This window comes from Carcharodon carcharias (genome assembly GCF_017639515.1).
Source record: "Carcharodon carcharias isolate sCarCar2 chromosome 24 unlocalized genomic scaffold, sCarCar2.pri SUPER_24_unloc_2, whole genome shotgun sequence".
Lineage (NCBI taxonomy): Eukaryota > Metazoa > Chordata > Chondrichthyes > Lamniformes > Lamnidae > Carcharodon > Carcharodon carcharias.
Genome location: NW_024470595.1, coordinates 343229 through 364791, shown reverse-complemented (window position 1 = coordinate 364791; position 21563 = coordinate 343229). Strand labels below are relative to the sequence as shown.

Below are 21563 nucleotides of genomic sequence, written 5' to 3'. Positions count from 1 at the left end.
CCTTTCATCTTCAGGCTGGAGGAAAACAGTTTCACGGATTCTTCTGCTGATGATCTTGCCTTTGGTCTCAGTAAAAACCGGTTGCTGACTCATCTGAACCTGAGTAATAATAAACTGGGAGATTCAGGATTGAAACTACTGTCTGTGGTTCTGAGGAACCCAGACTGTAAAATACAGAAACTGGGGTAAGTACCAAACTGTATGAGATTGTGTTTATAACAACAGGATGCCTGACACTGTATGTTAACATCAGTATCAATAGCAGCATTAATAATTACTGGGATTCATCCAGATTCATATTGTCTCTGATTTCCAGGCTGGCTGATGTTATTCTCACAGCTTCTTCTGCTGAGGCTCTTGGTTCCATTCTCAACACAAACCAGTCACTGATTGAGCTGAATCTGAGTAGTAACAAACTGGGAGATTCAGGGGTGAAACAATTGTCTGCAGCTCTGAGGAATCCAGACTGTAAAATACAGAAACTGGTGTAAGTACCAGATTGTGTTTATAATAACTGGATATCATCATTATAAATAACATTATTAATGATTTAATAATAAAAGCCATGATTATCAGAGTGTTATTAACAAATAGCAGCTTGATAGTGCAGAATTTGAGTATTGCTGAAAAAAGACACATTATGTTAGAGCTTTTTGCCTTGCGCTCATCGGCAAAGACGCAAGAATACCAAATTTCCAAGGGATCAATAATTTATACTGCACGAGAAACAGGGTGCTGATAGGTTGACAAGTGGACTATGGTCAAGACATTGACATGGAGAATGCACCAGGAACAGTTACCCCAAACGTTTTGTTTAAATTCAAAGAAGGCACGTAAATTCTGGTCATGATTCTCCCTTGGGGAATGCAACAAGGAACAGTGTCTCCCCCCATGTGCCCCAACCCCCAAGCTATTGTTTAATTGGAAAGGATCAATGCTTGGACAAATTCCTTTTGCCTGCAGAGGACTGGGCTTTGCCTATGAATATGTAGCTTCTAGCAAACATAAGTGAGCCAAGATGCGAGCTCGACTGATGGCTGAGATGATATCGTAAATTTCTGGTTAGTGTAATCCCAAGTGTGCCAAGACTTAGACTAAGCACCAATTTAAGATTATCAATCAGGCACGCAATGTGGTTTACTTTTGCTTGCCAGAAGCTATATACATTCATAGGCAAGACCTGGTCCTTTGCAGGCAAAATGAATTTGTTCAAACAATTTTGCCTTTTCAATTTAAGGAAGCTTGGCGGACAAAGTTCCTTAGTGCATTTTGCATAGCAACACCTTGACCGATCAGAGTTGACTTACCATCCGATTGGTGCCCTGTTTCTCATGCAGTATAAATTGTTGTTCCCTTTGAAATCTTGATATTCTTGTGACTGCCCTGATGAGTGCAAGACAAAAAGCTTTGACATCATGTCTCTTTTTTCAGCAATATTAATAAACACTACATTATCATTATCACAAATGTAAACAAACACTATACCTTCTTATTAGAATAACACGAATAAGTATCAGTGACTGAGTTATTAATAAACACTGAAATTTATCCTAATTTAAATTGTACTCCTGATCCCCAGGCTGATGGACGTGAGTCTCACATCCTCTTGTGCTGAGGATCTGGCTTCTACTCTCAGTGCAAACCCAGTACTGACTGCTCTAAACCTGAGTTATAATAAACTGGGAGATTCAGGAGTGAAACTACTGTCTGAAGCTCTGAGAAATCCGGTCTGTAAAATACGAAGACTCTGGTAAGTAGCAAACTGTGAGATTGCATTTATAATAACCAGATGATTGACACTGAACATTATTCATAGTATCAGTAACAGAGCTAGTAATAAACATGGTATTATGTTATGGCCAGACCCTGGGTTGTGGGTTAGGGACCAATAACATTTCGATTAAAGTAGACAAAGTTTGAGATTTAAGACACCTGCTAATGGAATAAAGCTGGAAGGTTCCTTGTATTTGGAACAAACAAAAATTAACTTTACTATACAAGTTCAGAAAGATAAAACAATTCACAATATCTAATACCCTGAGTAAGTATGAGGTACCTTTTGAACTAACAGGCAAACTGTGATCAAACACAACACATTATGCAATAAATGACAGATGCGACCAAAATTGGATTCCATATGTTAGTCATACTATGAGCCAACCAATCCCACTGAAACTCTAACTCTCTCAAAAGTATTTCCAACCTCCACCTTCAAAGATCTCACTTTGGAACTTTTTCCAAAAGTTGCTCCAACTCGGATAGCTTCAACAATGGCCCACCTCGCAGGGTTTAAATCTCACCTTCCGAGATTATGTTCCCCTGGATTTCTAAGTACATTCAAGCTTCAACTTACAAGCACAATTTCGGACCTTCGGCCATGCCAAGCAACACACCAGTGCTCCAAAGAGGTACTTCTGCCCCAATGGCCATAGCATGGAGTCTCCAACCTTTGGCTGCCTTCGTAGATCTTCCAGATTTCTTTTGAGTCCACTTCACTTAAAGTTCACCTACCACAGCTCATTTCATGCTTTTTAAACTTAACTGGGACCTCTTCCTGTCCCTGCCTTTGTCCCTTATCTCTGGGATGTTTCTTGGCTGAATTGACTCCTCAAGACTCAAAACTTACACATGGACTCTTGAACTGATCCGATGACCTATCACAACAGTCCAAGAGGCTCTGTCCTTGTTGCTAGGCAGGAGTAAAAGTAACAACCAGTGGAATATCCTGTACCGAAATGTTACAAACTCCATTATCTGCTAACTTGGCACGCACACACACACACACACACAATTAATGGATTTCATAACAGTTTTAATAACAACACAATTACACATAATGTAGATGTCCATTAACATTAATATTAATTAACACATTTAGAGCTGGATTTTCTTTCCAGGGTCCTTATCCCAACACCAAGTAGAGTTCCAGTTTGGGAATATGGAACTGCTGGCTACGGGATCTTGAAATGGATTTTAGAAGAGGCAGCCAATTAAGTGGATGCATCTGAGAGCCCTATCCAATTAATGATGGTAGTCAGGCAATTGAGCACCAATAGGGGATTTTCTAGCACTGACACATCAGCAGCCCTCATCAGAGGTGTGAACTGTCAATGGATGTAGGAGTGATGGAGCTGCCCTCTTAAGACTTTTTAAAAAAATAATAAATAGAAAGAGACCACAGCTGCCAGGACCTCATCGTGGAAGGGAATTTCCTTAACGGAAGCCTGCTGCTGCAACAGTACCCATGTGTCAAACACAGTGGGTGGGTCAGACTGAGAGGGTGGTGGGGAGGACTGGTGAATGAAGTGCTGGCCTCCACCCCCAAGTCTGCTGCTGAGAGGCTACCTCCATTCATTGGCTGGGTTGTAGCATCTACAGAGTGCCTGCCCGCTGACTGTAAGTTTCCAGTCAACAGTGGGAGAGGAGCATAGTAGGCCCTTAGAGGTTTCATTGCCTACCTGCCACTTGTGGTTGAGTAGACATCACCTCCTCTAACTCAGCTGCATCCAAAATGGCCTGGAGGTAGGACCATAAAGGTAAACTGGTTCGCTCGCCAGTCACAGGAATTTGCTGACCTATCCATCTCCAGTCCCACTTCTGTAGCTGTTTCAAAATTCATCCCCAATTGTACACTGTATATCAGTAATTTTTTTTTGCTAAGTACATCATTATTAGTGTCTCTTTCCATTTTATATGTACTTTTTATTACTCTCTCGTCTCCAGGTTGTGTGATAATGGCCTCTCAGCTTCTAGTATCAAGGATATCGCCTTCGCTCTCAGTACAAACCGATCACTAACAGAATTAGACCTGGGTCACAACAAATTGCGCGACTCAGGAGTGAAGTTCCTGTCTGAAGCTCTGAAGAGCCAGGACTGCAAAATACAGAAACTGCGGTGAGCACCTGACAATGTGTAATTGTGTTTTTAGTAATTGTCTGGCACTGTACATCATTTGTCAAAATCTAAGTGTGAGCCGTCGACCTTGCTGCTGAGTCAGGACATTGTGGGTTCAACTGTTACTCCAGGTACGTGACCAGAAAAATGCAGGCCGACACTCCAGTGCTGTATTGAGTGTGCTGCATGGTCACAACTGTTGTCTTTCAGATGACGCTTTACATTGGAGCGTCGAAGCAGGAGTAGGCCATTTGGCCTTTCGAACCTGCTGCACCATTCAGAAGATTATAGCTGATCTGATTGTGGTCTCAACTTCACTTTCCTGTCTGTCCTCCATAATCCTTGACTCCCTTACCTGCCAACTGTCCCCTGCAGGGACCTGTGGACATGCAAAGTAAGGTGTCTCACTTCATCAACCCCTCTCGATATCCTTCTGTTTATTGAGTATTTTGTGCAATCTCTCTCCATTTAAATAGTATAATACTTTTCTATTCTTCCTGCCAAAGTGAACAAGTTCACATTTACTCATATTAAACTCCATCTGCCAAATTTCTGCCCACTCACTCTAAACCGCTGGCCCATGTGTGTTCTCAGGTGGATGTAAATGATATTATGGCACTCAAGAAGAGCAGGAGACTTATCTCCAGTGGCCTGGTCAATGATTCTGCCACAGTCAGCATCACCTAAGCAAAAAAGATGCAATGACTGGCTTATGGTGACTCATATAAGGAGTCCCATAAGCATCAAAGAGATTGCTTCGTTCGACACTTCAGCCTCCCTGGTAATATCCAATATTGAGAGGATGACAACAACTGATAATATAGTGCCTTTAATATCATGAAACATCCAAAGATTGCCATAATCACCAATGGCAGAGCAAATAAACTTGGGATGGGCCGGAATTAGAGGAATGCAGATATCCCAGAAAGTTGTTGTGCTGGAGGAGATTGCAGAGAAAGTGAGGGGAAAGGCCATGGCAGAATTTGGTGAGGGGAGGAAAATGGAGAGAATTCTAAACTCAAGAGTTTGCTTGACCAGGATTCACTCGATTTCTGGGATGAGTGGGTCACTCGACTGATTCCCGGAATGAGGGTTTTATCCTATGTGGAAAGGTTTGACGGGTTGGGCCTATACCCATTGGAGTTTATAAGTATAAAAGGTCAATCTTATTGAAACATATAAGGTCCTGATGGGACTCCTGAAGTTAGTGCTGAAAAGATGTTTCGCCTTGTATTTGGGACTAGAAGTAGGGGACACAGTTTAAAAATGAGGGGTCTCCCAATTAAAGTGGAGGTGAGATTTTTTTTGGAGGGTCATGTTCCTGTGGACTTCTCTTTCTCAGAAAGCAGTGGAGACAGGGTCATTAAATATTTTTAAGACAGAATTAGATTCTTGAGCAACACGCGAGTCAAAGGGTTTAGGGGATAGGAAGGAAAGTGGACTTGAGGCTACAAGCAGATCAGTCATGACCTTACTGAATGGCAGAGCAGGCTCAAGGGGCATGAATTACTCTGGTTTTTAATTCACATGTTCGTATGAGTCAATTTTGGTGAGTAAGCACAAGGATTATAGGAGAATGGGACTTGCTGTGAGTTAAGGCCCAGGCAGCAGAGTTTTGTTTGATGTCGAGTTTAAAGTGGGTAGAATATGGGAGACCGATGAGGAGTCCATTGGAATAGTTCAGCCTAGAGCTAATGAAGCCATGAATAAGGATTTGAGCAACAGAAACTGAGGCAGATGTGAAGTCGGTTTATGTTATGGAGGTGAAAATAGATGGGCTTAGTGATGGCACAAGTTATGATATTGGAAGCTCATCTCTGGATCAAATGTGGCTCTCAAGTTGTGAAATCTCAGACAGTTGCCAGGGAGAGGGATAGAGTTGGTAACTAGGGGATTGAGTTTGGAGCAGGTGTTGAAAACAATGGGCTAAGGTATCCTCAGTATTTAATTGGAGGAAATTTCTGCTCATTCGGCACTGAATGTGAAATATGCAGTCTGATAACTTAGCAACAGTAGAAGAGTCGGTTTTGGTGAGGTAGAGCTGGGTCAAGTCAGCTTATATGTGAAAACATATGCTGTGATTGTAAGAAATAGGAGGAATAGACCTGCTTCAGACCAGCTGTGATCACACGGAATGGCAGAGCAGGCTCAAAGTGCTTAATGGCTGACTCCTGTTCCTAATTCTTTTGTTCTTATTGAGAAGGAAACTAGATCCCTCTGTGGTGCAGTGTCTCCCTATTTAAATAATGTTCTGCCTTTCTATTATTCCTGCCAAAGTGGACAAGTTCACATTTTCCCACATTATACTTCATCTGCCATATTTTAACCCACTTACTTAGCTATCTGTATTCCTTTGCAGACTCTCTGCCCTCCTCAACTTGTGTTTCTGTCTTTGTCTCATCAGCAAATCAGCAGTTCATTCCTTTATGCAAGTCATTAATATATATCATAAATAGGAGAGGCCCTGGCACTGACCCCTGTAGGACTCCACTGGTCATAGTTTGTCAACCTGAAAATTATCCATTTATCCCAACCCTCTGTTTCCTGATAGTTAGCTAATCCTTTATCCATGCTAATATATCACCCCCAACACTGTTAGCTCTTAACTTGTGGAGTAAAACTTTTGTGGCACCTTTTATTGAATGCCTTTTGGAAGCGCAAGTACACTACATCTACTGGTTTCCCTTTATCCACCCTGCTTAATACATCCTCAAACTTAATCAAACAGTGTTTCCCTTTCACAAAATCATGCTGACTCTGCCTGATTGTGCCAAGATTTTCTAAGCGTTGTCATACTGCCGCCTCCATAATGGATTCTAGCATTTTCCCAAAGTCAGTAGTTAACTGGCCAATAGTTCCCTGCTTTTTATCTCCCTGCATTCTTGAATAGTGTTTTTACATATACAGTTTTTCAATTCAATGGGATCTTTCCAGAATCGGGAAGTTTGGAAGATTGCAACCAATGCATCCACTATCTCTGCAGCTACTTCATTTAAGACCTGAGCATGCAGGCCATCCATTCCAGGGAACTTGTCAACCTTTAGTCTTAACAATTTTTCTAATACCTTCTCTCTGGTGATCATGATTTAAGTTCCTCCTTCCCTTTTGCCCCCTTCCTTTCTACTATCCTTGGGATTAATTTTTTTGTGTCTGCTACTGTGAAGACAAATACAAAGCACTTCTTGAAAGTCTCTGCCATTTCCTTGTTTACCATTCTCCAGTCTCGCCCTCTAAGGAACCAACACTTACTTTAGCTATTTGTTTCCTTTTTATATAATTCTACAACTTTTATAGTCTCAATCCAATTTCGCCATCTTTATCATGTTTTCCTTTTGATCATTCTTTTCAGGTTTCTTAAAAATTTTCTCAACCTTCTAGTCTACCACTACCACTTTACAGCATTGTCCATCTTTCTTTGCAATTTGATACTATCCTTAACTTTCTTATATGGGCATTGATGGTGCACCCTTCTTAAAGAGCCTTTCTTTCTCAACGGTATATATTTCTGCTGAGAGTTATGAAATATCTCCTTAAATGTCTGTCACTGCTTCTCTACTGTCCTGGCTTTTAACTTATTTGCCCATTCCACTCTAACCAAGTCTGCTTTCATCCCCTTGTAATTGCCTTTAATTAAGTTCAAGACGCTAGTTTCAGGCCTCCATTTCTCACCCTCAAACTGAAGCCTTTGATCATTCTTATCTAGAGGATCATTTACTATGTGGTCAATAATTAATACAGTCTCATTACACATTATGAGGTCTAAAATAGCCCTTTCCTTTGGGTTCCAGAATGAGTTGTTTTAAGGAACTGTCTCGAGTATACATTATGAACTCTTTCTCCAGGCTATCTTTGCCAATTCGATCTGACTAATTTAAATGACATTAAAATCATCCATGATTATTGCAGTATCTTTCTTATAATCCTCCTTTATTTCTTGATTTATTGTGCCTTACAATGTAGCAACTGCCGGGGGCCTATAAACTACTTCCTTTGTTATTACTTATCTCCAACCAAATCGATTCTACCTTTTGCTGCTCCAAATCAAAATTATTTCTCACTACTTTTCTGGTTTCATCCTTTACCAACAGAGCTACCCCACCTCGTTTCCTTCCTGTCCTTTGAAATGTCAGAATACCCTTTAATATTCAGGTCCTAGCCACAGTCACTCTGCAACCATGTCTCTGTATTGGCTTTCATATCATATTCAATTGTTGGTCTTTGTACTGTCTTGTTAGGAATGTTGCATCCATTCAAATAAAGTGCCTTTAATTTTGTCTTTTACCATTTCTTCCTACTCTGATCCCATTTGATAGTGCACTGTTATGTTTGTATCTTCTGTCTATTCCTGTCACACTCTGGTTATCATTACCCTCGTCTATTGCCTTTTTCTTTCTCTTTAACTTTCCAAATCTCTCCTCATAACCCTCCAACCCCCAACTACTTAAAGGCCTCTTAACAGATGTAGATATACAATTAGTCAGGACACTGGTCCCTTCATGATTACCAATGTCCCATGAATGAAAACCCATTTCTTCCACACCAATCTTTGATCCATTCAAACTGATTCAACTTCTTGATTTTATTTACCCTATGCTGATTTGGTTGTGGTTCAAATAGTAATCCAGAAGTTATTGCCATTGTCGTTCTGCTTTTTAATTTGGTGCCCAGCTGCTGATCAGAACCTCTTTTTTTTGTCTTACCTATGTTGTAGGAACCCATGTGGGCCACAGCAACTGGATCCTTCCCCTCCCACTTCTAAATTCTTTTCAAGCCCTGAGGACATTCCTTAACCCTAGCACCGGGCAGGCAACACAGACTTTGGGATTTATGCAGTTACTGTAGAGAACAGTGTCTCCCACCCCCTCCAATTGTTCTGTTCCATACTACAACTATATATTTTTTTACTCCCCCACTTGAATGGCCCCCTGCACTATAGTGCTGTGATTAGTATAGCCTCCCTTCTCTTCTGTCCATGTTTGGACCAAGGCTGCACTGACGTAACAAGCTGAGTGGCCAAGTGGTTAAAGCAAAGGATTAGAAATCCATTGGTGCTTACAGACATAAGTTTGAATCCTGCAGCCCATGCTTCTCAGTGTTACCGATTTATTTTTGGTGGGGTAACGCCGATTTGCCCCACACTAACATGGCGATTTACAGCAGCCGGCCCGGGGTGTGATGGTAGCTCGGCGGGTGTGTAGCCGAGAGAAAATCTACAGTTTTCTATTACAGTTAATTTAAATGTAAAATGCAGACTTCACTAAATTGTAAAAAAAAATGTCAACCCTTTAAAATGTCCTCCCGTACCAAATTCCTGGAGTTAAGCACTCTTTCTCGTTGCACTCAGTCTTGATCTGCCAGCTTTGTGCAACTTAATGTGCCTTTGGATAATGTTGCATGGATGCAACATGTAGATGACAGGCAGAAGGGGCCCAAGAATGGATCTTGTGGGGCCAACAGGTAATGCAGCAGGAACAGAAAGTGAAGCCTGCAAGCTGTTCTCTGGCTACAATTAGATCGATAAGAGAGGAACCGGGTGAGAGCAGTTCCAACTGGCTGAAAGATTATGGAGAGGTCTGGAGTAGGATGGTGTGGTCACGCGTTTCAGAAGCTGCAGTCAGACCAAGAAGGACAAAGGAAGAAGGTTTACCTTTGTCACAGCCACTAGGATATCATTTGTAACTTTGGAAAGAGCTTTTTTGATATTGTGGCTGAATTGGAAACCTGAATGGAAGGATTCAAGTATGAATTTCCCAGAAAAATGGGAATGGATTTGGGAGTCAACAACACAATCAAAGACCTGGAGAGGAAATGGAGGTTCGCAATAATATAGTAGCTTGCAGGGTCAGAATGTCAGGTTTTTTTTTTTGAGGTACGGGTTAATGATGGCAATTTTAAAGAAGAGAGGGACAGCACTTGAGAGTGAGAGAAGCATTTACAATATTGGCTAACAAAGGGACCAGAAGGAAAAGCTGAGTGATCAGCAGTTTAGTGGGAATAGGATTGCAGGACAGGAGGTGGATGTCATGGACTAGATTAGCTCCGAACTGACATCATATGAGATAGAAAAAGATAGAATTCAGGGTTATATCAGGGAGGAGCATTAAAGGAAATGTTCCCAGGTGGGCAAGTGGAAGGGAGGGACATGGCACAGGCAGCTTATTGGGTGGTCTAGATCTTGGTGACAAAGAAGTCTGTGAACTCCTCACACTTGTTGTTGGAGGTGAGGGTGGTGGAGTCAGGCGAGAGGTTTGAGAAGACAGTCAGGGTTACTTTTGCATTTCAGGATGATCCTGGAATAGTGAGCAGATTTACCAGATGAGAGCAGGATATGATGGTGATTAAATGGTCCAGCCAGATCTGGCAGTGGATTGTTAAACTGGCTGTCTACCATACCCTTTCAAGACTGCATCCTTTAAACTCAAGGGACTGGAGATTTGGGCCATACCAATGGGAATGACCAGTGTGAGAGAAAGGAATGGTTTTATTGATTTATTTAACATCAGCTGAAATAGGGGACAAATATTTCACCTCTGCAGATATTGAAAGGGATCAATAATTTTGAAGGGGTTGCAAGGACCAGAGAACATAGCAGTAATATAACACCATGATGGTGACAGGAAAATCCAATTAAACTGTAACCAACATTATTAGAACAAATAAGCTGGTCATTGCTGCATGTGGGAAGTTTGTTGTCTGCAAATTGAGTGTAACGTTTACTATGGCACAACAGTAACTATGTTGGGGAAAGAACTCCAGCATGATGCCACCACCAAACACATTCATCCCGCGCCCCATCGGCTTTCCGTAGGGACCATTCTCTCCGGGACACCATGGTGCATTCTTCCATCACCCCCTGCACCTCAGCCCCCTCCCATGGTACCTTTCCATGCAATCACAGAAGGTGCAACACCTGCCCCTTTCTCTGCTCCTCACCATCCAAGGGCCCAAACACTCCTTTCACGTGAAGCAGAGCTTTACGTGCACTTCCCTCAATTTGGTCTACTGTATTCGCTGCTCCCAATGTGGTCTCCTTTACATTGGAGAAACCAAACGCAGCGTGGGTGACCACTTTGCAGAACACCTTTCGTGTGTCCACAAGCATGACCCTGACCTTTCTCTTGCTTGCCATTTCAACACTCCACCCTGCTCTCCTGCCCACATGTCCGTCTTTGGCCTGCTGCAATGTTCCAGTGAAGCTCAACGCAAACTGGAAGAACAGCACCTCATCCTTGAATCTTCATCGATTCGGCACTCTACAGCCATCTGGACTGAACATTGAGTTCAAAAACTTCAAATCATGAACTCTCTCCTCCATCCTCACCCCTTTTTGATCCCTTTTTCAATTTTTTTTTAAAATTTTTATTTATGTATTTTTCCCACCTGTTTCTATTATTTTTTTTTTCCATTCATTGTTTTATACCTACATTTTTAGCCTGTTTGATTGTTTTTCCCCACACCGTCACCTCCCCTCACCCCACCCCCACTAGGGCCATCTGTCACTTGCTCATCCTGCTTTCTACCCTTAATGTCACCATTAGCACCCCCTTTAGCCAGTATCACCACCATCAGCATCCCTTTGACCTTTTGCTTATGACATCTCCTGCAATCTCTCCTTTATATTTCACCACATTTCTATTTCTCTTTAGTTCTGAAGAAGAGTCGTACAGACTCGAAAAGTTAACTCTGTCTTTCTCTCCAAAGATGCTGTCAGACTTGCTCAGTTTTTTCCAGCAAGTATGGTTTTTGTTTCAGATTTCCAACACCTGCAGTATTTTGCTTTTAACAATTAAAGGAGTTCAATTGTTAATTATGAGTTAATAACCTGAGTACCCACTTTGGCTGTATAATAAGGATAACAGGTTAGAGAAGTTTTGTCTGTGGCGAGTTTTATGACTAGTAATAAAACTCTATCTGAAGGAGACTGTCTTGGTTTGGGACTTCATTTCCAAATAGTTATTGGAGCTCAACAACTACAAAAAGTACTTCAATAGCTGTGAAGCATTTTGGGATGTCTTCTGGTCATGAAAGGCGCTCAGTAAATATGTCTGTCTGCCTCTCTTTTAGTGTCAGTAATCATGTTATTAACAAAAACTACATATTATTAATAAGAGTAACAGTGATATTAAAAAAAAGTTTAGGATTTACCTTGATTCCCATTATTACTTGCTTCTGATCTCCAGGCTGGATGATACCCGTCTCACAGATTCTTGTTCCGATGATCTCGCCTCCGCTCTCAGTACAAACAGATCACTGATATGGCTGAACCTGGAGTTAAACTCCTTCACAGACCAATCTATCCCTGCGTTCTGCTGCCTCATAAAAAACAATAGCAGTCTGGAACGGATCGAGTGAGTGGTTTTTATTGATGATTAAATGAATAACTAAAATATATATGGGATTCAGACACTCCCTTGACTAATATCTGCCTGTAATTATTATTGAAATATCCAGTCTCACTGTTTTTGACACTGTTGTTCAATCTGATTCGTGTTTAAATCTAAAATCTATTACAGACTGTGGAAGAATGGATTCAGTTCAACTGGAGAAAACCGACTGAAGTTGCTCCAGGGCATAAGACATGGACTGAGTGTGGAGTTGTCATCACGTTAATTTATAAGCATTCCTGCCCTGATTATAGGAACATTTTTGGCCAATGTTTCTGTCATTCCCCTTTAAGCAGCCGTACTCCAGGTTTAAATCCGATTGGCTGTTTCCTAGTTTCTAGCTCGATCTGTGAGCGCCATTTTCAATTGTGATGTCAGAGGCCCAGTAACAGGGTCACGATAATCAGTCGTCTGGCCCCATATTGTTGCTTCTGCCGCAAATCCAGGGCTGAATGTTCCCCACTGATATTGGGGAAATATACAAACATGAAGGACCCAGGGATGGGGATCAGTCTGGGCTGAAGTGGGACACTGACAATTGCAGTCATTATTCCTACGTTTGCCCAGGGTTCCTGCTCAGTATCAGTGCCCAGTGACTCTTTTGTGAATTGAATCTTTTTACAGACAGGATGGAGATGTTCAGCTTGGTTGGGTCTCACTGTCCAATAGGGACCAATACCCATTTCTGTGACCTACGCAGAGTATCTTACTCGGGAGGCTCCGGAGACTGGCGTACCCAGGTTTGGCCAGCACATTGAGAGCAAACATGCAGAAAGTGCCAAGTGAGAATCCCACTATTCCTTGTGGGAATTGTGTGCATTTGCAGTGTTGAAGGACCCCAAACTGTTTCTTGCACCAACAGGAGGATAGTTACTTGTGCTCGGATGGAAATTAAACCCTTTACATTCTTCGCTTTTTAAACAGAATCATCTCAGAATCAATCTCCAAACATGAGATTATGAAAATACCAAATCAGCTCCAACAAACATCCTGAGGAATGGACTCATTGTTAGTCGTAGTCACATTGTACAAAGCAATGGTTTACACTTGGAAATGTTGCTGAATTTGTTAACCTTCACTTCTGTATCCTTGCCTCTTGAATTTTTTGATTGGTACTGATAATTATTATTTTGTGTGATATTGAATTAAATGCTGCTTTGTCGTAACATGTACAGTTCAGGGCTTGTTACCAACTGAACATTTCAGACAGCTTGGCCCAAAGGCCTCTAATCATTGTTGTTACTGGACCTTGAGCAACTCCCGTGAGGGAAACATAAGAGAGAGACAGGTCAACAAAGCATTGTTATTTAAGAAAGTATTAGACATCCGTCTGTCTCAGGAGGCAATGGATTGTGCCCAGGGTGAATGGCACTTCTGGACTGAACATCATCTGTTGTGTCTGTAGAGACTGACTGGGTAGCAATCCCTTCCACAGATGGCACAGATGAATAGTGTTTTCCAAAATTGGTTGATGCTTTTTTTTTCTTCCACCTGGCTCTCTTTTCTGCCATCTGGTCATTTCGTTTGTCTTCTGCTTTTTTCCACATCCTTCCTGACTGCTTGTCTGTAGGCATTCCAGTCAGCAGCGAGGAATTCCCAAGTATCAACTCCGCTACCGGTCAGCTTGAGATCTTGCTTTAATCGCGGACATGGGCGACGTGTTGGGCTTGTGCCAGTAGCAGGCTCACCATAGAGCATGTCTTTGTCATAGACATTGACATAGAAAATAGGAGCATCAGTAGGCCAGTCAGCCCATCAAGCCTGCTCCACCATTCAATATGATCATGGCTGATCCTCTATCTCAACGCCATATTCCTCTCTCCCCACACCCCTTGATGCCTTTCGAGTCCAGAAATCTTATCTATTTCTTTCTTAAATATGTTCAGTGACTTGGCCTCCACAGTCTTCTGTGGTAGAGAATTCCATAGGTTCACCACCCTCTGAGTGAACTCTCAGTCCTAAATGGTCTAACCCATATCCTAAGACAATGACACCTTGATCTATACACATGCCCCCGCCGCCGCCGCCCCCCCACCCCCCACACCCCAGCCAGAGGAAACACCATCCCTGCTTCCAGTCTGTCCAGCCTGGTCAGAACTTCACACATTTCAATGAGATCCCTTCTCATTCTTCTAAATTTCAGTGAACATCCAATCTCTCTTCATACAACAATCCTGCCATCCCAGAAATCAGCCTGGTGAACCTTCACTTCACTCCCGCTATGGTAAGTATAACCCTTTTTAGGTAAGGAGACCAAAACTGTACACAATACCGCAGGTGTATTCTCACCAAGTCCCTATACAGATGCAGTAAGAGATCCTTTCTCCTGTACTCAAGCCTTCTTGCAATGAAGGACAACATACCATTTGCCTTCTTGCTGCACTTGCATACTTGCTTTGTGATTGGTGCACCCAGGTCCCTTTATACGTCAACATTTCTCAATCTATGACCATTTAAATAATACTCTGCCTTTGTTTTCTGCTACTGAAGTAGATAACTTCACACTCATTCATATTATACTGCATCTGCCATGTATTTGCCCACTCACTCAACCTGCCTAAATTGCCTTGAAGCCTCTTAACACCCTCCTCATTACTCACATTCCTGCCAAGTTTTGTGTCACCAACAAACTTGGAAATATTACATTTGGTTTCCTCATTCAAATCATTGACATTTATTGTGTATACCTGTGGCCCAAGCACTTGATCCCTGCAGTATCTCACCAGTCACCACTGTTACTCTGGGGGAGAAAAAGAACCTTTATTTCTTCTCTGTTTCCTGTCTTTAACCAAGTCTCAATCCATGCAAATACATTACCCTCAATCCCATGTGCTTTAATTTTACACCTAACCTTTTAGGTGGGACTTTATCAAAAGCTTTATGACAATCCAAATACATTACACTGAAGAGCTGCTTTTGCCACTCCTGAGGCTACTGAGCTCCGGATTCCGCTATTACTGCAAGATGGTTCTCCCTAATTCTGCTAGTTATGTCCTCTAAAATAATTACTGTAGGTTTGTCAAATATGATTTCACTTTCTTGGATCCATGTTGCCTTTGTCTAATCCTGTTGATATTTTCTGAGTGTCTTGTTATCACATCCTTTATAGTAGACTCTAGCATTTTCTCTACGATTGATATTAAGCTAAGCAATCTATAATTCCCTGTTTTCTCCCTCCTTTTTTAAATAGTGGGGTTACATTTGCCACCCTTCAATCTGCTAGGACTCTTCCAGAATCTACAGAACTTTGGAAGATGAAACCGACACATCCACTATTTCCATGGCCGCCTAAAGCTCTGTACATTCAGATGCAATGCCTTTAGACTTAAAAAGATCCTATTGTACACTTTTTTTGTACTATGGCCCCATTTGCTGGTAGCCCTTGTTTCCTCCACTTTCCACTTTTGCTTTCTACCTTTCTGTCTTTCATACCCATCTTTATTTCTTTCTCTTGTGTCTCCTGCTTAGGTTCCCACCCCTGCCAGTCTTGTTTAACCCCGCCCCCACAATACTAGCTAATACCCCTGCAACGATGCTGGTCCCAGTCCTTCTGGGGTTCAATTCCGTCAGCTTGTGCAGCACCCATCTTCCCCAGAACTGGTCCCAGTGCATCAGAAATCTAAATCCCTCCCTCCTACACCATCTCTCCAGCCATGCATTCATCTGGTCTATTCTCCTATTCCTGATCTCACTAGTATGTGGCATTGGGAGTAATCCTGAGATTACTACCTTGAGGTCCCTTCTTTTAAATTTATTTCCTAGTTCCCTATATTCTATATCCTGCTTTCAAGCTAATCCCTCTTACCTATGTCGTTGGCACCGATATGGACCATGGCTGTTCACTCTACCCTTACAGAAAGTCCTCAGCTGCTCAGTGACATCCTTGACCCTGGCATCAAGGAGGCAACATATGACCCTGCTGTCAGTCTGCACCAGCAGAAATGTCTGTCTGTTCCCCTTACGATAGAATCGCCTCTCACTGTTGCCCTCCCACTCTTCCTTTTTCCCCCCGCTGCAGCTGAGCCATGTGTGAAGTCAGTGACTTGGCTCTTGCTGCATTCTCATGAGAAACTATCTCTCCCAGCAGTATCCAAAATGGAAAACCTGGTAGAGACGGAGATGGACCTAGGGAACTCCACTGCCTGCCTAGTGCTTTTGCTCTCCGTCTGCCTTTGCACTCTTTACCTGCAGTGTGACCAGCTCACTGTACACACTACCCACGAAGATCTCATACATACAAACATACGTATGGACATACATACGAAAAGGCCATTCAGCCACTTGATCTTGCTCCACTATTTAATAAGATCATGGTTGATCTGATAGTAACCTGAAATCTGCATCCCACCTACACCCAATAACCTATTGCCCCCTTACTTACCAAGAATCTAAGCATCTCTGCCTTAAAAGTCTTCAAAGACCTTGCTTCCCCACTTCTTTCAGGAAGAGAGTTCGAAAGGCCTCATGACCCTCTGAGTGAAAAAATAATTCCCATCATCTCTGTTTTAAATGGGCGGCCCCTTATTTTAAAACAGTGACCCCTAGTCCTAGAGTCTTCCACAAGAGGAACCAATTTCTCCACATCCACCCTGTTGTGACCTCTCAGCATCTTATGTATTTCAATCAAGTCGGTTCCATAAACTCCAACGGAGTCAAGCCTAGTCTGTCCAACCTTTGCTTGTAAAACAGCTCACCCATTCCAAGTATTAGTCTGGTAAACCATCTCTGAACAGCTTACAATGCATTTACATCCTTTCTTAAATAAGGTGACAAGTACTGTACGTTGTACTCCAAATGTGGTCTCACTAGTGCTCTGTGCAACTGAAGCATAACCTCCCTACTTTTGTGATACATTTCTGTCACAAATTATATTCTATTAGCTTTCCTAACTGCTTATTGTACTTACATACTAGCCTTTTGTGATTCATGCACTAGGACACCGAGAGCCCTCTGCACCTCGGAGCTCTGCAATTTCTCACCATTTAGGTAATATGCTTGTCCTTTATTCTTCCTGCTAAAATGGAAAATTTCATATTTTCCCACATTATACTCCATCTGCCAGATCTTTGTCCATTCACTTAACCAATATATATCTGTTTGTTGCCTCCTCATGCACTCTTCACAACCTACTTTCCTACCTATCTTTGTGTCATCAGCAAATTTGGCAACCATTCTTTCATACAAGTCATTTATATAAATTGTAAACTGTTGAGTTCCCATTACTGATCCGTGTGGCACACCACTCGTTACATCTTGTCAACCTGAAAATGACCCATTTATGCCTACTCTCTGCTTCCTGTTGGCCGGCCAACTTCTCTCCATGCACTTTGGTCTTGGCTCGCAGTCTTGCCAACTTAAACAGGTTGCAGTCCACTTTGGTATACTGGTGGGTGTCCTTTACTTGAGTCGCCTAAAGCTAAATGGACTGAATATGCCAAAAAGAGTTGGTGCCAGGATGCAGCCCTGCATTTCCCAGCTGCTGATCTGATACTCAATTGTAATGGATGTAACTCTGCATGTTGTAAAGAACATATCTTGTATTTCCGTTGGATTGTGGATTAAAATTACAATTACAGAAGACAAGTCTACTAGAACGGTGTGAGGGATTTATGCAATGTTGCTGTCCTGGAACAGAGTGTGCCATGAAAGACAGGATGATGCCAAGGAGGAGTCTGGTCTAATGGGGAACTGCCTGGCACCAATGTTTTAGTTGTCACCTGACCAGGTGACCAGGGTTTGTCAGCAGTGCAGCAGAATAGCTCCTAGCCTGAAAAGAGAAAAGACCAAAAACCTCTTTCTCCTGTTTGTGTAAGATTCCAGTAATTCTACCCTCATGTTTTCTCCCCCATATATCTCTATGACTTGCTCTCTCTCTCTGAAAAAAAACCCTGCCAAGAGGAAAAGGGGGGAATCACCATTAGAGACATTGAAAGGCAACTGCGGAACCAGTGAATAAGAAATTGAAATCGCTGGGAAGACCACCTTGTATCATCAAGAACTGAAAGGAATTTGGAAGACATTGATGAAAATCAATCTATCGAATCTTGCACTCTGGAATTGGTGCTATTGAACTGTTTTATCCCACTCTTAAAATCCATGTTTGTGTGTGTCTTGTATGTGCGTGTATAGGATCTAAGAAGGGATAGAGTTCAGGTTATAGAGTTAGAATTTAGCAGTTCATATTTCTTTTTCCTCTGGTTAAAGACAATTATTTCAATAAACAGTTATTTACTTTTTAGGTTTATGCACCTGGTGCTTGTATTCTGTTAACATAAACAATTAGATTGATCAAACTTTTCAAATTTGTCGCGGCTTGGGCAGCAGTGGGGCTTGATATTGCAGTGCATTATTCCCAGTGCATCATGACCATGTTCTCAGGGAAGTGAGAAATTACGTCCAGGAGCGCAATTTATTTCCCTCATCAGTTTAAAGAATATGTCTGTGTTGATGAGATGGAAGGTCATGTTCAGGTTTATGAATGCAAAGTAGAGTGGTCTGCGCTGTTCCCAGCACTTCTCCCGCAACTGCCAAAGTGAGAAAATCTGCCAGCTCTGAAGTCACACTGAGACTCAGGATAGATGGTTGATGCCAGTGTGTGCAGTCTGAACAGAGCAATGGATACTTAAAAAGGAGATGCCACAGTAATTGTTGCAGTCACTGTAATCTCCTTTGTGTTTGTAGAAGGTGACTATTTTTGCATCATGCATGCTTTGAGGAACAAATCTTTCCTTCCAGCAGAGATACAAAGTTCATGGATATGCTCCAGCAGTGCCGATTTTCCACTTTTTCTGATGAAAAGAGACATTTACTCACCAAGCAAGCTTGATGCTGAAATAGGTCACATCAATGACATCTTGCGGGATAATGGCTACCGTGATCAGATTATTTCACACTGTATATTATGCAACCTCACGAACGGGCCAAAGGCCATTACTCCTGGCCCTGAAATGTAACAAGTCTACCTCAAATTACCCTGGAAGAGCAAGGTATCTCAAAAAATTGAGCAAGAGGTGAAGCTAGCTGTTTCATGTTGTGAATATGCAGTTGCAACAAAAGCGGTACACGCCACTAACAGGATGCTCCTGTCAAGCCAAAAAGACTTTGTGCCTATCATAAGTCAGTAATGGGGTAGATGAATTTCAGCGCCGATGTGATGCTAGATATGTAGGCCATATATCTCAAAAACTGGCGGGTTGTATCAAACAGTATGTCCCTTCCACTGTTCACAATGAGCAAAGTACAGATCGTACCCGACCAGTATGTGCTTGCAAAACTCAAAATAGTGTCCAACATTAGATGTGATTCTGCGATTGGACAATATTTGCTAAATAATCCTCAGTGTGCTATGAATTATACTGACAACCGAGTTAAAATTGCCAGTTGGACTCGCAATGTGATGCATTTGCGTATACTGGAAGCTACATATATCAATACACAGAGCCCCTGTTCTTTGTAGACAGAAAGAACCTGTACACACATTGTGTCTGTTTCATCAGAACAAGATAAGTGACAGCCATTTGCTAATTCATTCCCCAGGGCAATGTCTTGACCAATCTGAGGCAAGTTCCTGGTTTAGTTTTCAAACAATGCTTGGCAGTTAACTCAGTCACCATTGACTGGTGCAATTTCCATGGCTACACCTCTACCATTCAGAGTGCACTTGCTAGCTAATCAGCGCAGGTCTTATGCAGTATAAATACGCTCTCTCCCCTGGGGTTGATATTTTCTTGCAAATTGTCCTGATGATTGCAAAACGAAAACCTTCGACAAAAGTGATTTTTTTTTTCAGCAATACTGAAGTTCTGAACTGCAAAATCACTATGTTTCCACTTTTGATGATTTCATGTGCAATGCCTCACTTTCCTAGGCTTTAATGCTGGCAAGATGGTCAAGAGCCTTGCTGAGTTTTACTTTGGTTGGCTCACTGTTCAGCTCCCCCAAGACAGAAAATCCTGGAAAGGCACTGACAGCTGCTTCAGTGACATTGTTCCCTGTTGTGTAGAGTTCAAGGCAGTGCTCCACCCACCTTTCCATCCGCTTGCTAGGTTTGGTAATGAACATCCCAGTCTTTGTCTTCAATGGGGCTGATTTGGTTGCTAGTTTGCCTGTTCCTTTCTTGAATCCTTCATACATCCCTCTTGGATCCCCAGATTCAGCAGCAGATTGTATGCTTTTGCAGTATCAAACAGTATTGACTGGTACAGTGATGAGTCATCTTCTGAGACTTGATTCTTGCAGATCTGGGAGCATCTGAATTTTGTTAGCTGCAGGCTTGCTTGTCGCTCTCCTCTTGGTTGCAGTAACTGGCTCCATTTCAGTCCAGTACACCTCAAACCAATCAGCATTCCTCTTATCTCTTTCCCCATATGCAATGAGTGTGGTTATAGATGGTGTTGTGCAGATGATCCCCATGTTTGCTGACATTATAAATGGGTTTCTCTCTTCATTTTTAACTCCCTTCTTTAAATCTTCCATCATTACCCCTCTTCTCAAATGTGCTCTTGCTTCTCAAATCCCATCTTTCCAGGAACTCCATCTCTGAATCCCTATAATCAGTTTTTTTGCCCCTGTCACAATACCAAAACACCAAATATTAAAGTCAGAAATGACACTCTATATGACAGTAACAAAGGTAAACCTTCCCTCCTCATCCTCCTTGACATGTCTGCAGCCTTTGACGTGGTTAAACGCACCATCCTCCTCCAAAATGCCTCTCCACTGTAGTCCAGCTGGATGAGGTTCTATGCTGTCACCTGGTTGCATTCTTATTTATCTAATTGTAGCCAGATAATCACTTGCAATGGCTTCCCTTCCCACTTCTGTGCCATTATCTCTGGTGCCCCTGAAGAATCTAACCTTGGCAATATGTTGAAGTGAAGGACATTGGCAAAGCAGCTGAAGATGGTTAGGCCTAAGATACCACCCGAGGGATCCCTGAGGTAATTTTCTTATCAGGAGGGATTGATTAACAGAGGAAAATATTCCCTGGAGTTTAGAACAATGGGGCATGATGTCATTAAAATGTATAAAGTTCTCAGTGTTTGACAGGGTAAATGCTAAGAGGCTGTTTCCCTGTCTGGGGAATATAGAATGGGTGTGGGGGTGGGGATGGGGTGGTCAAAGTCTCCGAATAAGATGTCTTAGGACTGAGAGAAACAGAAAATTCAAATTCATAATCTCAAAGCCTCCCAAATATTTGTTCAACGAAGACAGATTTTGAAGACAGAGGCATTGTTTGACATTAAAAGGAAAGAGGTAGATAGCAAAGGGTGTTTGTGTTCTCTG

The 21563-nt window shown here is 42.1% G+C and overlaps 1 protein-coding gene across 12 annotated transcripts in view; it reads left to right on the top strand.

The window, feature by feature from the left end:
* The window catches only part of LOC121273519 (NACHT, LRR and PYD domains-containing protein 12-like), a 37668-nt gene extending 24224 nt beyond the window's left edge, over positions 1–13444 (top strand). For 9 of the 12 annotated variants that reach the window (XM_041180694.1, XM_041180697.1, XM_041180695.1 and 6 more), the window contains 6 exons: positions 15–185; positions 317–487; positions 1580–1750; positions 3724–3894; positions 12075–12242; positions 12408–13444. In XM_041180694.1, coding sequence (XP_041036628.1) covers positions 15–185; positions 317–487; positions 1580–1750; positions 3724–3894; positions 12075–12242; positions 12408–12504 — 949 coding nt within the window. In that variant the 3' untranslated portion in view covers positions 12505–13444. Of the gene's footprint in view, positions 1–14; positions 186–316; positions 488–1579; positions 1751–3723; positions 3895–11595; positions 11625–12074; positions 12243–12407 lie in introns of all 12 variants that reach the window. The other 3 variants (XR_005942040.1, XR_005942039.1, XM_041180693.1) reach the window with 3 other exon arrangements.
* The last annotated feature ends 8119 nt before the right edge of the window (positions 13445–21563 follow it).